Here is an 18,155-nt window from a genome sequence, read left to right as displayed (position 1 = left end):
AGCTGACATGGGGAGGAATTCCGTGCCTCAGTTTCCCCCTGCAGGTGACAAAGGGAAGGAATTCCGTGCCTCAGTTTCCCCCTGCAGGTGTCAAAGGGAGGAATTCCGTGCCTCAGTTTCCCCCTGCAGCTGACAAAGGGAAGGAATTCCGTGCCTCAGTTTCCCCCTGCAGCTGACATGGGGAAAGGTCCGTGCCTCAGTTTCTCCCTGCAGCTGACATGGGGAAGAATTCCGTGCCTCAGTTTCCCCCTGCAGCTGACAAAGGGAGGAATTCCGTGCCTCAGTTTCCCCCTGCAGGTGTCAAAGGGAGGAATTCCGTGCCTCAGTTTCTCCCTGCAGCTGACATGGGGAGGAATTCCGTGCCTCAGTTTCCCCCTGCAGCTGACAATGGGGAATTCCGTGCCTCAGTTTCCCCCTGCAGCTGACATGTGGAAGGAATTCCGTGCCTCAGTTTCCCCCTGCAGCTGACATGGGGAGGAATTCCGTGCCTCAGTTTCCCCCTGCAGCTGACATGGGGAGGAATTCCGTGCCTCAGTTTCCCCCGGCAGCTGACAGGGGGAGGAATTCCGTGCCTCAGTTTCCCCCTGCAGCTGACATGGGGAAAGGTCCGTGCCTCAGTTTCCCCCTGCAGCTGAAATGGGGAAAGGTCCGTGCCTCAGTTTCCCCCTGCAGCTGACATGGGGAAAGGTCCGTGCCTCAGTTTCCCCCTGCAGCTGACATGGGGAAAGGTCCGTGCCTCAGTTTCCCCCTGCAGGTGACACGGGGGAATTCCGTGCCTCAGTTTCCCGCCCCCTCCCCGGGACCCTCCCCCGTCACGTCACGGGCGGGGAGGGGCCGCAGGTGTCGCCGCCAGCCCTCGCGACACCGGGGGGGACACGACCGGCGACACCCGCGGGGGGGGGGACGGGACCCCCAAAATTTCATCCGGGACCCCCAAAACTTCATCCAGGGACCCCCAAACCCCCCCCGGGACCCCCAAAACTTCATCCAGGAACCCCCAAAACCCCCCCGGGACCCCCAGAACTTCATCCAGGGACCCCCAAAACCTCCCCGGGACCCCCAAAACTTCATCCAGGGACCCCCAAAACCCCCCCGGGACCCCCAAAACTTCATCCAGGGACCCCCAGATTCCACCGGACCCCCCAAAACCCACCCGGGACCCCCCGAATCGCACCTGGGACCCCCCAAAACCCACCCGGGACCCCCCGAACCGCACCTGGGACCCCCCAAAACCCACCCGGGACCCCCCGAACCGCACCTGGGACCCCCCAAAATCCACCCGGGACCCCCCGAACCGCACCTGGGACCTCCCAAAACCCACCCGGGACCCCCCGAACCGCACCTGGGACCCCCCAAAACCCACCCGGGACCCCCCGAACCGCACCTGGGACCCCCCAAAACCCACCCGGGACCCCCAAAACCCCCGCGGCGATGGCTGAGGGGGAAGGCGAGGACGATGTGCAGTTCCTGCGCACGGTGAGAAACTGGGGAGACTGGGAGCACTGGGAGGAAACTGGGAGGAAACTGGGAGGAAACTGGGGGGGGAATACTAGGAGATACTGGGAGAACTGGGAAGAAACTGGGAGAAATTGGGGGGGGATACTGGGAGATACTGGGAGGGGATCAGGAGGGGAAACTGGGAGATACTGGGAGAAATTGGGGGGGATACTGGGAGATACTGGGAGGGGATCAGGAGGGGAAACTGGGAGATACTGGGAGAAATTGGGGGGGATACTGGGAGATACTGGGAGGGGATCAGGAGGGGAAACTGGGAGATACTGGGAGAAATTGGGGGGGATACTGGGAGATACTGGGAGGGGATCAGGAGGGGAAAGTGGGAGGAAACTGGGAGAAATTAGGGGGGATACTGGGAGATACTGGGAGGGGATCAGGAGGGGAAACTGGGAGGAAACTGGGAGAAATTAGGGGGGATACTGGGAGATACTGGGAGGGGATCAGGAGGGGAAACTGGGAGAAATTGGGGGGGATACTGGGAGATACTGGGAGGGGATCAGGAGGGGAAACTGGGAGGAAACTGGGAGAAATTGGGGGGGATACTGGGAGATACTGGGAGGGGATCAGGAGGGGAAACTGGGAGAAATTAAGTGGGATACTGGGAGATACTGGGAGGGGAAACTGGGAGTACCGGCGGGAATCTGGGAGGGAACTGGGGGGAATAGTGGGACATACTGGGAGGGGAAATTGGGGGGATACTGGGAGATACTGGGAGGGGATCAGCAGGGGAAACTGGGAGAACTGGGAGGAAACTGGGAGAAATTGGCGGGGAATACTGGGAGAACTGGGAAGGGAAACTGGAGGAACTGGGAGAGGAAACTGGGGGAATTTGGGGGAGCAGAACTGGGGATACTGGGGGAGCTGGGAAGGGAAACTGGGAGAAATTGGGGGGAATATTGGGAGATACTGGAAGAGGAAACCGGGGGGCTGGGAGAGGAAACTGGGAGAACTGGGAGATACTGGGAGGGGGACTGGGAGTACTGAGAGTATTGGGGAGACTGGGGAGGGAAACTGGGGATACTGGGATGAACTGGGGAGGGAAACTGGGGATACTGGGAGATACTGGGGAGGGAAACTGGGGATACTGGGAGATACTGGGGAGGGAAACTGGGGATACTGGGAAATACTGGGATGAACTGAGGAGGGAAACTGGGGATACTGGGAGTTACTGGGATGAAGTGAGGAGGGATACTGGGAGATACTGGGATAGGAACTGGGAGATACTGGGATGAACTGGGGAGGGAAACTGGGGATACTGGGAGGTACTGGGGAGACTGGGGAGGGAAACTGGGGATACTGGGATGTACTGGGGAGGGAAACTGCGGCTACTGGGAGATACTGGGATGAACTGGGGAGGGAAACTGGGAATACTGGGAGATACTGGGATGAACTGGGGAGGGAAACTGGGGATACTGGGATAGGAACTGGGATGAACTGGGGAGGGAAACTGCGGCTACTGGGAGATACTGGGATGAACTGGGAGTACTTGGGAGACTGGGGAGGGAAACTGGGGATACTGGGAGGTACTGGGATGAACTGGGGAGGGATACTGGGGATACTGGGAGATACTGGGATGAACTGGGAGTACTTGGGAGACTGGGGAGGGAAACTGGGGATACTGGGAGGTACTGGGGCTGCTGGGATGAACTGGGATGAACTGGGGAGGGAAACTGGGGATACTGGGAGATACTGGGATGAACTGGGGAGGGAAACTGGGGCTACTGGGAGGTACTGGGGCTGCTGGGATGAACTGGGATGAACTGGGAGGAGCACTGGGAAGGGGGGGGGGGTCACCCCACCCCTCCCCCCACCTGTCCCGGGCTCCCAAAAAAGCAACACGGGGGGGGGAGGGGGGGAGCAGCTGCTGGTGGGGGAGGGGCGACACCAGATCCCCCCCAGGGGGGTCGGAGGGGGGGGGTGGGTGGGGGGAGGGGCGTCCCAGTTGCTCTGTCCCAGTTTCTCCCAGTTTGGCCTCAAAATGAGACTTGGGGGGGGGTGGGGAGGGGGCAAAGGGGTGACCTTGGTGGTGGGTGGGGGAGGGGGGGGGAAATGCTGAGCTCAGCAGATTTTGGGGGGAGTTGGGGGGGGGGGGGTTTGGGGAGGGGGAAACTGAGTCACGGAGCCGCCCCTCCCCCCCCCGTGGCATCCTCGGCCCGCGGGTGGAATCCGCCCCTCCCCCACCCCCCCAAATTTCGGGGGGGGCCCCGAGTGATGGGAGCAGGTGGGGGAGGGGGAGGGGGAGCTGAACTCCTGGGGGGGGGAGGGGGGTCCTGACCCCCCCAAAAAGGGTCTGGGGGCACCCAGGGGGTCGTGACCCCCCAAAAAAGGGTCTGGGGGCACCCCGAGGGTCGTGACCCCCCAAAAAGGGTCTGGGGGCACACAGAGGGTCCTGACCCCCCCAAAAAGGGTCTGGGGGCACACAGAGGGTCCTGACCCCCCCAAAAAGGGTCTGGGGGCACCCTAAGGGTCGTGACCCCTCCCAAAAAGGGTCTGGGGGCACCCAGGGGGTCCTGACCCCCCCCAAAAAGGGTCTGGGGTCACCCAGGGGGTCCTGACCCCCCCAAAAAAGGGTCTGGGGTCACCCAGGGGGTCGTGACCCCCCAAAAAGGGTCTGGGGGCACCCTAAGGGTCGTGACCCCCCCAAAAAGGGTCTGGGGGACACCCAGAGGGTCCTGACCCCCCCAAAAAGGGTCTGGGGTCACCCAGGGGGTCCTGACCCCCCAAAAAAGGGTCTGGGGTCACCCAGGGGGTCCTGACCCCCCCAAAAAGGGTCTGGGGTCACCCAGGGGGTCCTGACCCCCCCAAAAAAGGGTCTGAGGGCACCCAGGGGGTCCTGACCCCCCAAAAAAGGGTCTGGGGGACACCCAGGGTGTCCTGACCCCCCCAAAAAAGGGTCTGGGGTCACCCAGGGGGTCCTGACCCCCCCAAAAAAGGGTCTGAGGGCACCCAGGGGGTCCTGACCCCCCAAAAAAGGGTCTGGGGTCACCCAGGGGGTCCTGACCACCCCAAAAAAGGTCTGGGGGCACCCAGAGGGTCCTGACCCCCCCAAAAAAGGGTCTGAGGGCACCCAGGGGGTCCTGACCCCCCCAAAAAGGGTCTGGGGGCACCCAGGGGGTCCTGACCCCCCAAAAAAGGGTCTGGGGTCACCCAGGGGGTCCTGACACCCCAAAAAAGGGTCTGGGGTCACCCAGGGGGTCCTGACCCCTCCCAAAAAGGGTCTGGGGTCACCCAGGGGGTCGTGACCCCCCAAAAAGGGTCTGGGGGCACCCAGGGGGTCCTGACACCCCCCGTGAAATTTGGGAGCACCCCGAGGGTCGTGAGTCCCCCAAAAAGGGTCTGGGGTCACCCAGGGTGTCCTGACCCCCCCAAAAAGGGTCTGGGGGGCACCCAGGGGGTCCTGACCCCCCCAAAAAGGGTCTGGGGTCAGCCAGAGGGTCCTGACCCCCCCAAAAAGGTCTGGGGGCACCCAGGGGGTCGTGACCCCCCAAAAAGGGTCTGGGGGCACCCAGAGGGTCCCGACCCCCCAAAAAAAGGGTCTGGGGTCACCCAGGGTGTCCTGACCCCCCAAAAAGGGTCTGGGGTCACCCAGGGGGTCCTGACCCCCCAAAAAAGGGTCTGGGGGTCACCCAGAGGGTCCTGACCCCCCAAAAGGGTCTGGGGTCACCCAGGGGGTCCTGACCCCCCCAAAAAAGGGTCGGGGGTCACCCAGGGGGTCCTGACCCCCCCAAAAAGGGTCTGGGGGTCACCCAGGGGATCGTGACCCCCCCAAAAAGGGTCTGGGGGCACCCAGGGGATCGTGACCCCCCCAAAAAGGGTCTGGGGGCACCCAGGGGGTCCTGACCCCCCAAAAAGGGTCTGGGGTCACCCAGGGGGTCCTGATTTGGGGGTTCCGGGGGATATTTTGGTTTCCTGCGGCTATTTTGGGATTCTGGAGATTTTTTTGGGGATATTTTGCGGGTTTTGGGGAAATATTTTTGAATTCCGAGGATATTTTGGGACTTTGGGGGAATATTTTGGGATTCGGGGTTTTTTGGGGGGGATATTTTGGGGTGCTGACCCCCCAGGATGATGAGGTGGTCCTGCAGTCATTTTGGGGGTTCTGGGGGTTATTTTGGGGATATTTTGGGGATATTTTGGGGATATTTTGGGGTGCTGAACCCCCATTTCCCCCCAGGACGACGAGGTGGTCCTGCAGTGCCACCCCACCCCACAGGGCAGAGGTTTTTTTTGAATTGTTGGTTTTCTGGAGATATTTTGGATTTCTGGTGGCTATTTTGGGGTTCTGGGGGTTATTTTGGGGATATTTTGGGGATATTTTGGGGTGCTGACCCCCCATTTCCCCCCAGGACGACGAGGTGGTTCTGCAGTGCCACCCCACCCCACAGGGCAGGGTTTTTTTGGTTTTTTTTTTTTATTTTTTGGTTTTCTGGGGATATTTTGGGTTTCTGGTGGCTATTTTGGGGTTTTGGGGATTATTTTGGAGTATTTTGGGGATATTTTGGGGATATTTTGGGGTGCTGACCCCCCATTTCCCCCCAGGACGACGAGGTGGTCCTCCAGTGCCACCCCACCCCACAGGGCAGAGGTTTTTTTTGAATTGTTGGTTTTCTGGAGATATTTTGGATTTCTGGTGGCTATTTTGCGGGTTTTGGGGATTATTTTGGGGATATTTTGGGGATATTTTGGGGATATTTTGGGGTGCTGACCCCCCATTTCCCCCAGGACGACGAGGTGGTCCTGCAGTGCCACCCCACCCCACAGGGCAGAGTTTTTTTGGGGTTTTATTTTGATTTTTTGGTTTTCTGGGGATATTTTGGATTTCTGGTGGCCATTTTGGGGTTCTGGGGGTTATTTTGGGGATATTTTGGGGATATTTTGGGGATATTTTGGGGTGCTGAACCCCCATTCCCCCCAGGACAACGAGGTGGTCCTGCAGTCATATTGGGGGTTCTGGGAGATATTTTGGGGATATTTTGGGGATATTTTGGGGATATTTTGGGGTGCTGACCCCCATTTCCCCCCAGGACGACGAGGTGGTTCTGCAGTGCCACCCCACCCCAAAGGGCAGAGGTTTTTTTGATTTTTTGGTTTTCTGGGGATATTTTGGATTTCTGGTGGCTATTTTGGGGTTCTGGGAGATATTTTGGAGTATTTTGGGGATATTTTGGAGTATTTTGGGGATATTTTGGGGATATTTCGGGGTGCTGACCCCCCATTTCCCCCCAGGACGACGAGGTGGTCCTGCAGTGCCACCCCACCCCACAGGGCAGAGTTTTTTTGGGGTTTTATTTTGATTTTTTGGTTTTCTGGGGATATTTTGGATTTCTGGTGGCCATTTTGGGGTTCTGGGGGTTATTTTGGGGATATTTTGGGGATATTTTGGGGTGCTGACCCCCCATTTCCCCCCAGGACGACGAGGTGGTCCTGCAGTGCCACCCCACCCCACCCCACAGGGCAGAGGTTTTTTTTGAATTGTTGGTTTTCTGGAGATATTTTGGATTTCTGGTGGCCCTTTTGGGGTTCAGGGGGTTATTTTGGAGTATTTTGGGGATATTTTGGGAATATTTTGGGGTGCTGAACCCCCATTTCCCCCCAGGACGACGAGGTGGTCCTGCAGTGCCACCCCACCCCACAGGGCAGAGTTTTTTGGGTTTTTTTTTGATTTTTTGGTTTTCTGGGGATATTTTGGATTTCTGGTGGCCATTTTGGGGTTCTGGGGATATTTTGGGGATATTTTGGGGATATTTTGGGGTGCTGACCCCCCATTTCCCCCCAGGACGACGAGGTGGTCCTGCAGTGCCACCCCACCCCACAGGGCAGAGGTTTTTTTTGAATTGTTGGTTTTCTGGGGATATTTTGGATTTCTGGGGGTTATTTTGGGGATATTTTGGGGATATTTTGGGGATATTTTGGGGTGCTGACCCCCCATTTCCCCCCAGGACGACGAGGTGGTCCTGCAGTGCACCACGACGCTGCTGAAGGAGCAGCTCAAGCTCTGCCTGTCGGTCGAGGGCTTTGGGAACCGCCTGTGCTCGCTGGAGCCCACCTCCAACGCACAGGTGAGACCCCCCAAATTCGGGGTGGGACCCCCAAAATTCTGCGAGGACCCCCAAAATTCGGCCAAGGGCCCGAGAGGCTGCGGGGACCTCAAATCCGGAGGGGTTTTGGGGGGCTCTGAGGGAGGGTTTGGACAGCCAGAGGTGGGGTCTGGGGGGAACCCCTGAGCTTTGGGGTGGCTGAGGGAGGGTCCCCCACGACCCCTGACCCCCCGGTGTCCCCCCAGAATGTCCCCCGCGACCCCTGACCCCAGCTTTGTCCCCAGAATGTCCCCCCCGACCTGGCCGTGTGCTGCTTCGTGCTGGAGCAGTCGCTGTCGGTGCGGGCGCTGCAGGAGATGCTGGCCAACAGCTCCGAGATCGGCAGCGAGGTGGGTCTGGGGTCCCCGGGGGGATCTGGGGGTCCCCGAGGGGATCTGGGGGGCACGAGAGGTGCTTTGGGGTCCTTAAGAGGGGATTTGGGGGTCCCACAGGGCACTGGAGGTGGTTGGAGGTCCTTAAGAGGGGATTTGGGGGTCCTTAAGAGGGGATTTGGGGGTCCTTAAGAGGGATGGGTCTGGGATTTGAGGGACACTAAAGGTGGGTCTGGGGTCCCACCAGGGATTTGGGGGTCCCCGGGGGGATCTGGGGGGCACTAGAGGCGCTTTGGGGTCCTTAAGAGGGGATTTGGGGGTCCCCGAGGGGATCTGGGGGGCACTAGAGGCGCTTTGGGGTCTCTAAGAGGGGATTTGGGGGTCCCACAGGGCACTGGAGGTGGTTGGAGGTCCTTAAGAGGGGATTTGGGGGTCCTTAAGAGGGGATTTGGGGGTCCTTAAAGGGGATTTGGGGGTCCCCCGAGGTGGGTCTGGGGTTCCACCAGGGATTTGAGGGACACTAGAGGTGGGTCTGGGGTCCCTGGGGGGATCTGGGGGGCACTAGAGGTACTTTGGGGTCCTTAAGAGGGGATTTGGGGGCCCTCGAGGTGGGTCTGGGGTCCCCGGGGGGATCTGGGGGGCAGGAGAGGCGCTTTGGGGTCTCTAAGAGGGGATTTGGGGGTCCCACAGGGCACTGGAGGTGGTTGGAGGTCCTTAAGAGGGGATTTGGGGGCCCTCGAGGTGGGTCTGGGGTTCCACCAGGGATTTGAGGGACACTAAAGGTGGGTCTGGGGTCCCTGGGGGGATCTGGGGGTCCCCGAGGGGATCTGGGGGGCACTAGAGGTGCTTTGGGGTCTCTAAGAGGGGATTTGGGGGTCCCACAGGACGCTGGAGGTGGTTGGAGGTCCTTAAGAGGGGATTTGGGGGCCCTCAGGGTGGGTCTGGGGTCCCACAGGGGATCTGGGGGTCCCCGGGGGGATCTGGGGGGCACTAGAGGCGCTTTGGGGACCTTTTGGGGGGTTGAGGGGTTCCTGGAGGAGTTTTTGGGGTAATTTTTGGGGAATTTAGGATCCTGAGGGGTTCCTGGAGGAGTTTTTGGGAGGTTTAGGTTCCTGTGGGGCTCCTGGAAGAGTTTTTGGGGGGTTTTGGATCCTGAGGGTTTCCTGGAGGAGATTTTGGGGCTGTTTTGGGGGAATTTAGGATCCTGAGGGGTTCCTGGAGGAGTTTTTGGGGGGTTTAGGATCTTGAGGAGTTTTTGGGGTCCTTTTTGGGGAATTTAGGATCCTGAGGGTTCCTGGAGGAGTTTTTGGGGGGTTTAGGATCCTGAGGAGTTTTTGGGGTCCTTTTTGGGGATGTGTAGGATCCTGTGGGTTCCTGGAGGAGTTTTTGGGGGGTTTTGGATCCTGAGGGGTTTTTGGGGTCCTTTTTGGGGAATTTAGGATCCTGTGGGTTCCTGGAGGAGTTTTTGGGGTCCTTTTTGGGGAATTTAGGATCCTGTGGGTTCCTGGAGGAGTTTTTGGGGTCCTTTTTGGGGATGTTTAGGATCCTGTGGGTTCCTGGAGGAGTTTTTGGGGTCCTTTTTGGGGAATTTAGGATCCTGTGGGTTCCTGGAGGAGTTTTTGGGGTCCTTTTTGGGGATGTTTAGGATCCTGTGGGTTCCTGGAGGAGTTTTTGGGGGGTTTAGGATCTTGAGGAGTTTTTGGGGTCCTTTTTGGGGATGTTTAGGATCCTGTGGGTTCCTGGAGGAGTTTTTGGGGGGTTTAGGATCTTGAGGAGTTTTTGGGGTCCTTTTTGGGGATGTTTAGGACCCTGTGGGTTCCTGGAGGAGTTTTTGGGGTGCTTTTCTGGGTGGGGTTTTTTTGGGGGGGGGTCCCCAGTGTTTTTGGGGGGGTCGCAGCCCCCCCGTGACCCCCCTCTTCTCTCCCCCCGCCCACCCAGGGGGTCGATCTGGATAAGTGGGTAGGTGCCACTGCGGTGTGGTGACCCCAAATCCTCATCCTCACCTTCATCACGCTCCTCCTCCTCCTCCTCTTCCTCCTCCTCCTCCTCACCACCCCCCCCAAATTTTGGGGGGCTCTGCCCATCCCGCATGGACCCAGGGGTCCGGGTGTGCCCCCAGTCCCATCCCATCCACAGCCCCCCCAAATTCCGCATGGACCCCAAAGTGTGAGCGCGGGTGGGAGGAGCATGGGGGGACCCCAAAAAGGGGGATCCCAAAAAATGAGATCCCAAAAAAGAGGGATCCCAAAAAGGGGGATCCCAAAAAGAGGGATCCCAAAAAAGGGGGACCCCAAAAAATGGCATCCCAAAAAAGAGGGATCCCAAAAAGGGGGACCCCAAAAAGAGGGATCCCAAAAAGGGGGATCCCAAAAAATGGCATCCCAAAAAAGAGGGATCCCAAAAAGGGGACCCCAAAAAATGGCATCCCAAAAAAGAGGGATCCCAAAAAGGGGGACCCCAAAAAGGGGGATCCCAAATCCCTCCATGAGCATGGGGAGACCCCAAAAAGGGGATCCCAAAAGGGATCCCGAAAAAGGATGATCCCAAAAAGGGGATCCCAAAAAAAGGGGATCCCTAAAAGAGGGATCTCAAATCCCCCCATGAGCATGGGGAGACCCCAAAAAAGGGGATCCCAAAAAGGGGGGATCCCAAATCCACTGGGATCCCAAAAATTTGGGAGTCAGATATGGGGTGACCCCGAAATTTGGGATCCCAATTTGGGGGAACTCAAAAAGGGGGGGATCCCAAATTCACTGGGGGGAACCCCAAATGAGGGGATCCCAAAAAATCGGGGATGCAGATGTGGGGTGACCCCAAACTTTGGGATCCCAGGTTGGGGGAAACCTCAATATGGGGGTGACCCCGAAATTTGGGATCTCGGTTTGGGGGTGCCCTGAAATTTGGGATCCCAAATTGGGGGAAACCTCAATACGGGAGGGCCCCCCAAAAATGGGAGACCCTCAATACTAAGGGGATCCCAAACGTGGGACCCCCAAATTTGTGGGGTTTTCAGTGGGGTGACCCCAAAATTGAGGATCTCAACATGGGGTGACCCCAATGGGGAATGGGACCCTAAAATTGGGGACCCCAAAATCAGGGGAGTCCCCAATTTGGGGGGATCCCACCATGAGGGGGACCCCGACAGGAGGGGGGGTCCAAGGCACGGTGCACCCCAAAACGAGGGGATGCAATGCACAGGAGACCCCAACACGGGGAACCCCAAAACATGGGGGAGACCCCCCAAAACATGGGGGAGACCCCAAAACAAGGGGAGAGGCCCCAAAACAAGGGGAGACACCCCAAAACAAGGGGAGAGGCCCCAAAACAAGGGGAAATACCCCGAAACAAGGGGAGAGACCCCAAAACAAGGGGAGACACCCCAAAATAAAGAGGAGACCCCAAAACAAGGGGAGACACCCCAAAACAAGGGGAGAGGCCCCAAAACAAGGAGGGACACCCCAAAATAAAGAGGGGAGAGACCCCAAAACAAGGGGAGATACCCCAAAACATGAGGAGATACCCCAAAACAAAGGGAGAGACCCCAAAACAAGGGGAAACACCCCAAAATAAAGAGGAGACCCCAAAACAAGGGGAGATACCCCAAAACAAGGGGAGACACCCCAAAACATGAGGAGATACCCCAAAACAAAGGGAGAGACCCCAAAACAAGGGGAGACACCCCAAAATAAAGAGGAGACCCCAAAACAAGGGGAGATACCCCAAAACAAGGGGAGACACCCCAAAACATGGGGAGATACCCCAAAACAAAGGGAGAGACCCCAAAACAAGGGGGGACACCCCAAAATAAAGAGGAGACCCCAAAACAAGGGCGCAGCGATGCACAAGGAGCTGTATCTGCACCATGGAGCCCACAGGGGATTTTTATGGGGTGCAAGGAGGTTTTTTTGGGGGGTCCAGGAGGCCTCAGGGGGTTTTGGGGTCCCCTCCTTGACCCCCCCCTGTGCCCCCCAAGTCCTCTCAGGGTGGGGGTCACCGGACGCTGCTCTACGGCCACGCCATCCTGCTGAGGCACTCACACAGCGGCATGGTGAGTTTGGGGGGGTTTTGGGGGGATTTTGGGGGTGCCGCGAGGAGTTTGGGGGGCTCGGGGGGATTTGGGGACCCCGGGGGGATTTGGGGACCCCCCCCATAACCGCGTGTCCCCCCCAGTACCTGAGCTGCCTGACCACCTCGCGCTCGGTGACCGACAAGCTGGCCTTCGACGTGGGGCTGCAGAAGGACGCAGCAGGTAAAGGTGGGGGGACCCCGAGGGTTTTTGGGGTGCCCCCCAGGTTTGGGGTTTTTTTGGGGTGCTGATTTGGGGTGCGCCCCCTCCTCAGGTGAGGCGGGGGGACCCCGAGGGTTCTTGGGGTGCCCCCCAGGTTTGGGGTTTTTTTGGGGTGCTGATTTGGGGTGCGCCCCCTCCCCAGGTGAGGCGGGGGGACCCCGAGGGTTCTTGGGGTGTCCCCCAGGTTTGGGGGGTTTTTGGGGTGCTGATTTGGGGTGCGCCCCCTCCCCAGGTGAGGCGGGGGGACCCCGAGGGTTCTTGGGGTGCCCCCCAGGTTTGGGGTTTTTTGGGGGTGCTGATTTGGGGTGCGCCCCCTCCCCAGGTGAGGCGGGGGGACCCCGAGGGTTCTCGGGGTGCCCCCCAGGTTTGGGGTTTTTGGGGTGCTGATTTGGGGTGCGCCCCCTCCCCAGGTGAGGCGGGGGGACCCCGAGGGTTCTTGGGGTGCCCCCCAGGTTTGGGGTTTTTTTGGGGTGCTGATTTGGGGTGCGCCCCCTCCCCAGGTGAGGCGGGGGGACCCCGAGGGTTCTTGGGGTGCCCCCCAGGTTTGGGGATTTTTTGGGGTGCTGATTTGGGGTGCGCCCCCTCCCCAGGTGAGGCGGGGGGACCCCGAGGGTTCTTGGGGTGCCCCCCAGGTTTGGGGATTTTTTGGGGTGCTGATTTGGGGTGCGCCCCCTCCCCAGGTGAGGCGGGGGGACCCCGAGGGTTCTTGGGGTGCCCCCCAGGTTTGGGGGTTTTTTTTGGGGTTTTTGGGGTGCTGATTTGGGGTGCGCCCCCTCCCCAGGTGAGGTGGGGGGACCCCGAGGGTTCTTGGGGTGCCCCCCAGGTTTGGGGTTTTTTTGGGGGGTTTTTGGGGTGCTGATTTGGGGTGCGCCCCCTCCCCAGGTGAGGCGTGCTGGTGGACCATGCACCCGGCGTCCAAGCAGCGCTCGGAGGGGGAGAAGGTTCGGGTGGGAGACGACCTGATCCTGGTCAGCGTGTCCTCGGAGAGATACCTGGTGAGAGCTGGGACACCTGGGACACCTGGGGACACCTGGGGACACCTGTGACACCTGGGACATGGGGGGACACCTGGGGACATGGGGGGACACCTGGGGACACCTGGGGACACCTGGGACATCTGGGACACCTGGGGACACCTGGGACACCTGGGGACATGGGGGGACACCTGGGACACCCGGGACACCTGGGGACACCTGGGGATACCTGGGACACCTGGGGACATGGGGGGACACGGGGATCCCCTGAGCTGATCCTGGTCAGCGTGTCCTCCGAGAGATACCTGGTGAGAGCTGGGACACCTGGGACACCTGGGGACACCTGTGACACCTGGGGACACCTGGGACACCTGGGGATACCTGGGACACCTGGGGACATGGGGGGACACCTGGGGACACCTGGGACACCTGGGGACATGGGGGGACACCTGGGGACACCTGGGGACATGGGGGGACATGGGGGGACATGGGGGGACACAGGGATCCCCTGAGCTGATCCTGGTCAGCGTGTCCTCGGAGAGATACCTGGTGAGAGCTGGGACACCTGGGGACACCTGGGGACATGGGGGGACACCTGGGACACCCGGGACACCTGGGGACACCTGGGGATACCTGGGACACCTGGGGACATGGGGGGACACCTGGGGACACCTGGGGACATGGGGGGACACCTGGGGACACCTGGGACACCTGTGTCACCCATGTCACCCGTGCCACCTGGGACACCTGAGACACCTGGGGACACCTGGGACACCTGAGACACCTGGGACACCTGGGGATACCTGGGACACCTGTGTCACCCATGTCACCCGTGCCACCTGGGACACCTGAGACATCTTGGGACACCTGGGACACCTGGGACACCTGGGACACCTGGGGACACCTGGGGACACCTGTGTCACCTGTGCCACCTGGGACACCTGGGGACACCTGGGACACCTGGGACACCTGGGACACCTGGGGATACCTGGGGACACCTGTGTCACCTGTGCCACCTGGGACACCTGGGGACACCTGGGACACCTGGGACACCTGGGACACCTGGGGATACCTGGGACACCTGTGTCACCCATGTCACCCGTGCCACCTGGGACACCTGAGACACCTGGGGACACCTGAGACACCTGGGGACACCCGGGACACCTGGGACACCTGGGACACCTGTGTCACCCATGTCACCCGTGCCACCTGGGACACCTGAGACACCTGGGGACACCCGGGACACCTGAGACACCTGGGAACACCTGGGACACCTGGGACACCTGTGTCACCCATGTCACCCGTGCCACCTGGGACACCTGAGACACCTGGGGACACCTGGGACACCTGAGACACCTGGGACACCTGGGACACCTGTGTCACCCATGTCACCCGTGCCACCTGGGACACCTGAGACACCTGGGGACACGGGGACACCTGAGACACCTGGGGACACCTGGGGACACCTGGGACACCTGTGTCACCCATGTCACCTGTGCCACCTGGGACACCTGAGACACCTGGGGACACCTGGGGATACCTGGGACACCTGAGACACCTGGGACACCTGTGTCACCCATGTCACCCGTGCCACCTGGGACACCTGAGACACCTGGGGACACCTGGGACACCTGAGACACCTGGGGACACCTGGGGATACCTGGGACACCTGTGTCACCCATGTCACCCGTGCCATCTGGGACACCTGAGACACCTGGGGACACCTGGGACACCTGAGACACCTGGGACACCTGGGGACATCTGGGACACCTGGGACACCTGTGTCACCCATGTCACCCGTGCCACCTGGGACACCTGAGACACCTGGGGACACCTGGGACACCTGAGACACCTGGGACACCTGGGACACCTGTGTCACCCATGTCACCCGTGCCACCTGGGACACCTGAGACACCTGGGGACACCTGGGACACCTGAGACACCTGGGACACCTGTGTCACCTGTGTCACCCGTGTCACCCATGCCACCCCCGTGTCCCACCTGTCCCAGCACCTGTCCACGGCCTCCGGGGAGCTCCAGGTGGACGCCTCCTTCATGCAGACCCTGTGGAACATGAACCCCATCTGCTCGGGCTCCGAGGAAGGTGCTGACACCTGAAGCACCCCGAATTTTGGGTGGGGGGCGGGGGGTCCCTTTGGGGTGTCCCTCACACCCCCCCCCCAAAAATGTCCCCTCAGGTTTTGTCACCGGCGGCCACGTCCTGCGCCTGTTCCACGGCCACATGGACGAGTGCCTGACCCCCACGGCCCCCGAGCAGGGCGAGGAGCGCAGGTGGGGCTGTCCCCGGGTTGTCCCCCCCAAAATTTGGGGTGGGGGGACACGCGGGGTGACCGTGACCCCCCCCACCCAAATTTGTCACCCCCCCGGCAGCGTTGTCAACTACGAGGGCGGCGCTGTCTGCGCCCACGCCCGGTCCCTGTGGCGCCTGGAGCCCCTGCGCATCAGGTAGGGGACACGGGGGGACACGGGGGGACGTGGGGTGCCACCACCCCCCGGGGACACTCCGTGGGGTGTCCCCGAGTGGGGGTTTGGGGTCCTGGGGTGTCCCCAGGCTGTGTCCCTGTGTCGGTGTGTCCTGTCCTGGTGGCACCTGTCAGCATCTCCTTGTGTCCCCACGTTGCTGTGACACGTCTGCGTGTCCTCAGCCTGTGTCACCTGTGTCACCTGTGCCACCCCACGTCGCTGTGACGTGTCTGCGTGTCCTCAGCCTGTGTCACCTGTGTCACCTGTGCCACCCCACGTCGCTGTGACACGTCTGCGTGTCCTCAGCCTGTGTCCCCCTGTGTCCCCATGACCCATCCCAATGTCCCAATGACCCATCCCTATGTCCCAATGTCCCCATGACCCATCCCAATGTCCCCATGTCCCCATGTCCCATCCCAATGTCCCCATGTCCCATCCCAATGTCCCCATGTCCCCATGACCCATCCCAATGTCCCCATGTCCCATCCCAATGTCCCCATGACCCATCCCAATGTCCCCATGTCCCCATGACCCATCCCAATGTCCCCATGTCCCATCCCAATGTCCCCATGTCCCCATGACCCATCCCAATGTCCCCATGACCCATCCCAATGTCCCAATGTCCCCATGACCCATCCCAATGTCCCCATGTCCCATCCCAATGTCCCCATGACCTAACCCAATGTCCCCATGACCCATCCCAATGTCCCAATGTCCCCATGTCCCATCCCCATGTCCCCATGACCCATCCCAATGTCCCCATGACCCATCCCAATGTCCCAATGTCCCCATGTCCCATCCCAATGTCCCCATGACCCATCCCAATGTCCCAATGTCCCCATGTCCCATCCCAATGTCCCCATGACCCATCCCAATGTCCCCATGTCCCATCCCAATGTCCCCATGTCCCATCCCAATGTCCCCATGACCCATCCCAATGTCCCAATGTCCCCATGTCCCATCCCAATGTCCCCATGACCCATCCCAATGTCCCCATGTCCCATCCTAATGTCCCCATGTCCCATCCCAATGTCCCCATGACCCATCCCAATGTCCCAATGTCCCCATGACCCATCCCCATGTCCCCATGACCCATCCCCATGTCCCCATGTCCCATCCCAATGTCCCCATGTCCCCATGTCCCATCCCAATGTCCCCATGACCCATCCCCATGTCCCCATGACCCATCCCCATGTCCCCATGTCCCAGCCCCCCCCGCTGACAGCCGTGTCCCCTCCCCGTGTCCCCAGCTGGAGCGGCAGCCACCTGCGTTGGGGACAGCCCTTCCGCCTGCGCCACGTCACCACCGGCCGCTACCTGGCGCTGACCGAGGCCACCGGGCTGGCCATGGTGGAGGCCACCGCCGCCAACACGCGCGTGGCCACCTTCTGCTTCCGGGCCTCCAAGGTGGGACTGTCACCTGGCTGTCCTCAGGAGTGTCACCTGGCTGTCCCTGGGAATGTCACCTGGATGTCCCCAACCTTCTTCTGGTCCTCTCCTGACCTTATCCTGTCCCTGGGAATGTCACCTGGATGTCCCCAACCTTCTTCTGGTCCTCTCCTGACCTTATCCTGTCCCTGGGAGTGTCACCTGGATGTCCCCAACCTTCTTCTGGTCCTCTCCTGACCTTATCCTGTCCCCCTATCCCTGGGAATGTCACCTGGATGTCCCCAACCCTCTCCTTGTCCCCTTCCTGACCTTATCCTGTCCCCTTGTCCCTGGGAATGTCACCTGGATGTCCCCAACCCTCTCCTGGTCCTCTCCTGATCTTATCCTGTCCCTGGGAATGTCACCTGGATGTCCCCAACCTTCTCCTGGTCCTCTCCTGATCTTATCCTGTCCCTGGGAATGTCACCTGGATGTCCCCAACCTTCTCCTGGTTCTCTCCTGACCTTATCCTGTCCCCGGGAGTGTCACCTGGATGTCCCCAACCCTCTCCTGGTCCTCTCCTGACCTTATCCTGTCCCTGGGAATGTCACCTGGATGTCCCCAACCCTCTCCTGGTCCTCTCCTGACCTTATCTTGTCCCCTGGGAGTGTCACCTGGATGTCCCCAACCTTCTCCTGGTCCTCTCCTGACCTTATCCTGTCCCCTGGGAATGTCACCTGGATGTCCCCAACCTTCTCCTGGTCCTCTCCTGACCTTATCCTGTCCCTGGGAATGTCACCTGGATGTCCCCAACCTTCTCCTGGTCCTCTCCTGACCTTATCCTGTCCCTGGGAATGTCACCTGGATGTCCCCAACCCTCTCCTGGTCCTCTCCTGACCTTATCCTGTCCCCTGGGAATGTCACCTGGATGTCCCCAACCTTCTCCTGGTCCTCTCCTGACCTTATCCTGTCCCTGGGAATGTCCCCCTGTCCCTGGGAATGTCACCTGGATGTCCCCAACCTTCTTCTGGTCCTCTCCTGACCTTATCCTGTCCCTGGGAATGTCACCTGGATGTCCCCAACCTTCTCCTGGTCCTCTCCTGACCGTATCCTGTCC

The 18,155-nt window shown here is 60.2% G+C and overlaps 1 protein-coding gene across 8 annotated transcripts in view; it reads left to right on the top strand.

Annotated features, from left to right (window-relative positions):
• The first annotated feature begins 835 nt into the window (after positions 1–835).
• The window catches only part of RYR1 (ryanodine receptor 1), a 155,096-nt gene continuing 137,776 nt past the window's right edge, over positions 836–18,155 (top strand). For 3 of the 8 annotated variants that reach the window (XM_085564843.1, XM_085564842.1, XM_085564841.1), the window contains exons 1-11: positions 836–1,476; positions 7,455–7,574; positions 7,838–7,942; positions 9,863–9,883; positions 11,898–11,972; positions 12,095–12,173; positions 13,095–13,207; positions 15,197–15,290; positions 15,385–15,478; positions 15,578–15,652; positions 16,921–17,077. In XM_085564843.1, coding sequence (XP_085420969.1) covers positions 1,432–1,476; positions 7,455–7,574; positions 7,838–7,942; positions 9,863–9,883; positions 11,898–11,972; positions 12,095–12,173; positions 13,095–13,207; positions 15,197–15,290; positions 15,385–15,478; positions 15,578–15,652; positions 16,921–17,077 — 978 coding nt within the window. In that variant the 5' untranslated portion in view covers positions 836–1,431. Of the gene's footprint in view, positions 1,477–7,454; positions 7,575–7,837; positions 7,943–9,862; positions 9,884–11,897; positions 11,973–12,094; positions 12,174–13,094; positions 13,208–13,648; positions 13,736–15,196; positions 15,291–15,384; positions 15,479–15,577; positions 15,653–16,920; positions 17,078–18,155 lie in introns of those variants that run through there. The other 5 variants (XM_085564837.1, XM_085564838.1, XM_085564836.1 and 2 more) reach the window with 3 other exon arrangements.

This window comes from Lonchura striata, chromosome 34 (assembly GCF_050655825.1).
Source record: "Lonchura striata isolate lonStrDom1 chromosome 34, ASM5065582v1, whole genome shotgun sequence".
Taxonomy (NCBI): Eukaryota; Metazoa; Chordata; class Aves; order Passeriformes; family Estrildidae; genus Lonchura; species Lonchura striata.
The sequence above is the reverse complement of the archived record's forward strand: the minus strand, read 5'-3'. Positions and strand labels throughout refer to the sequence as shown.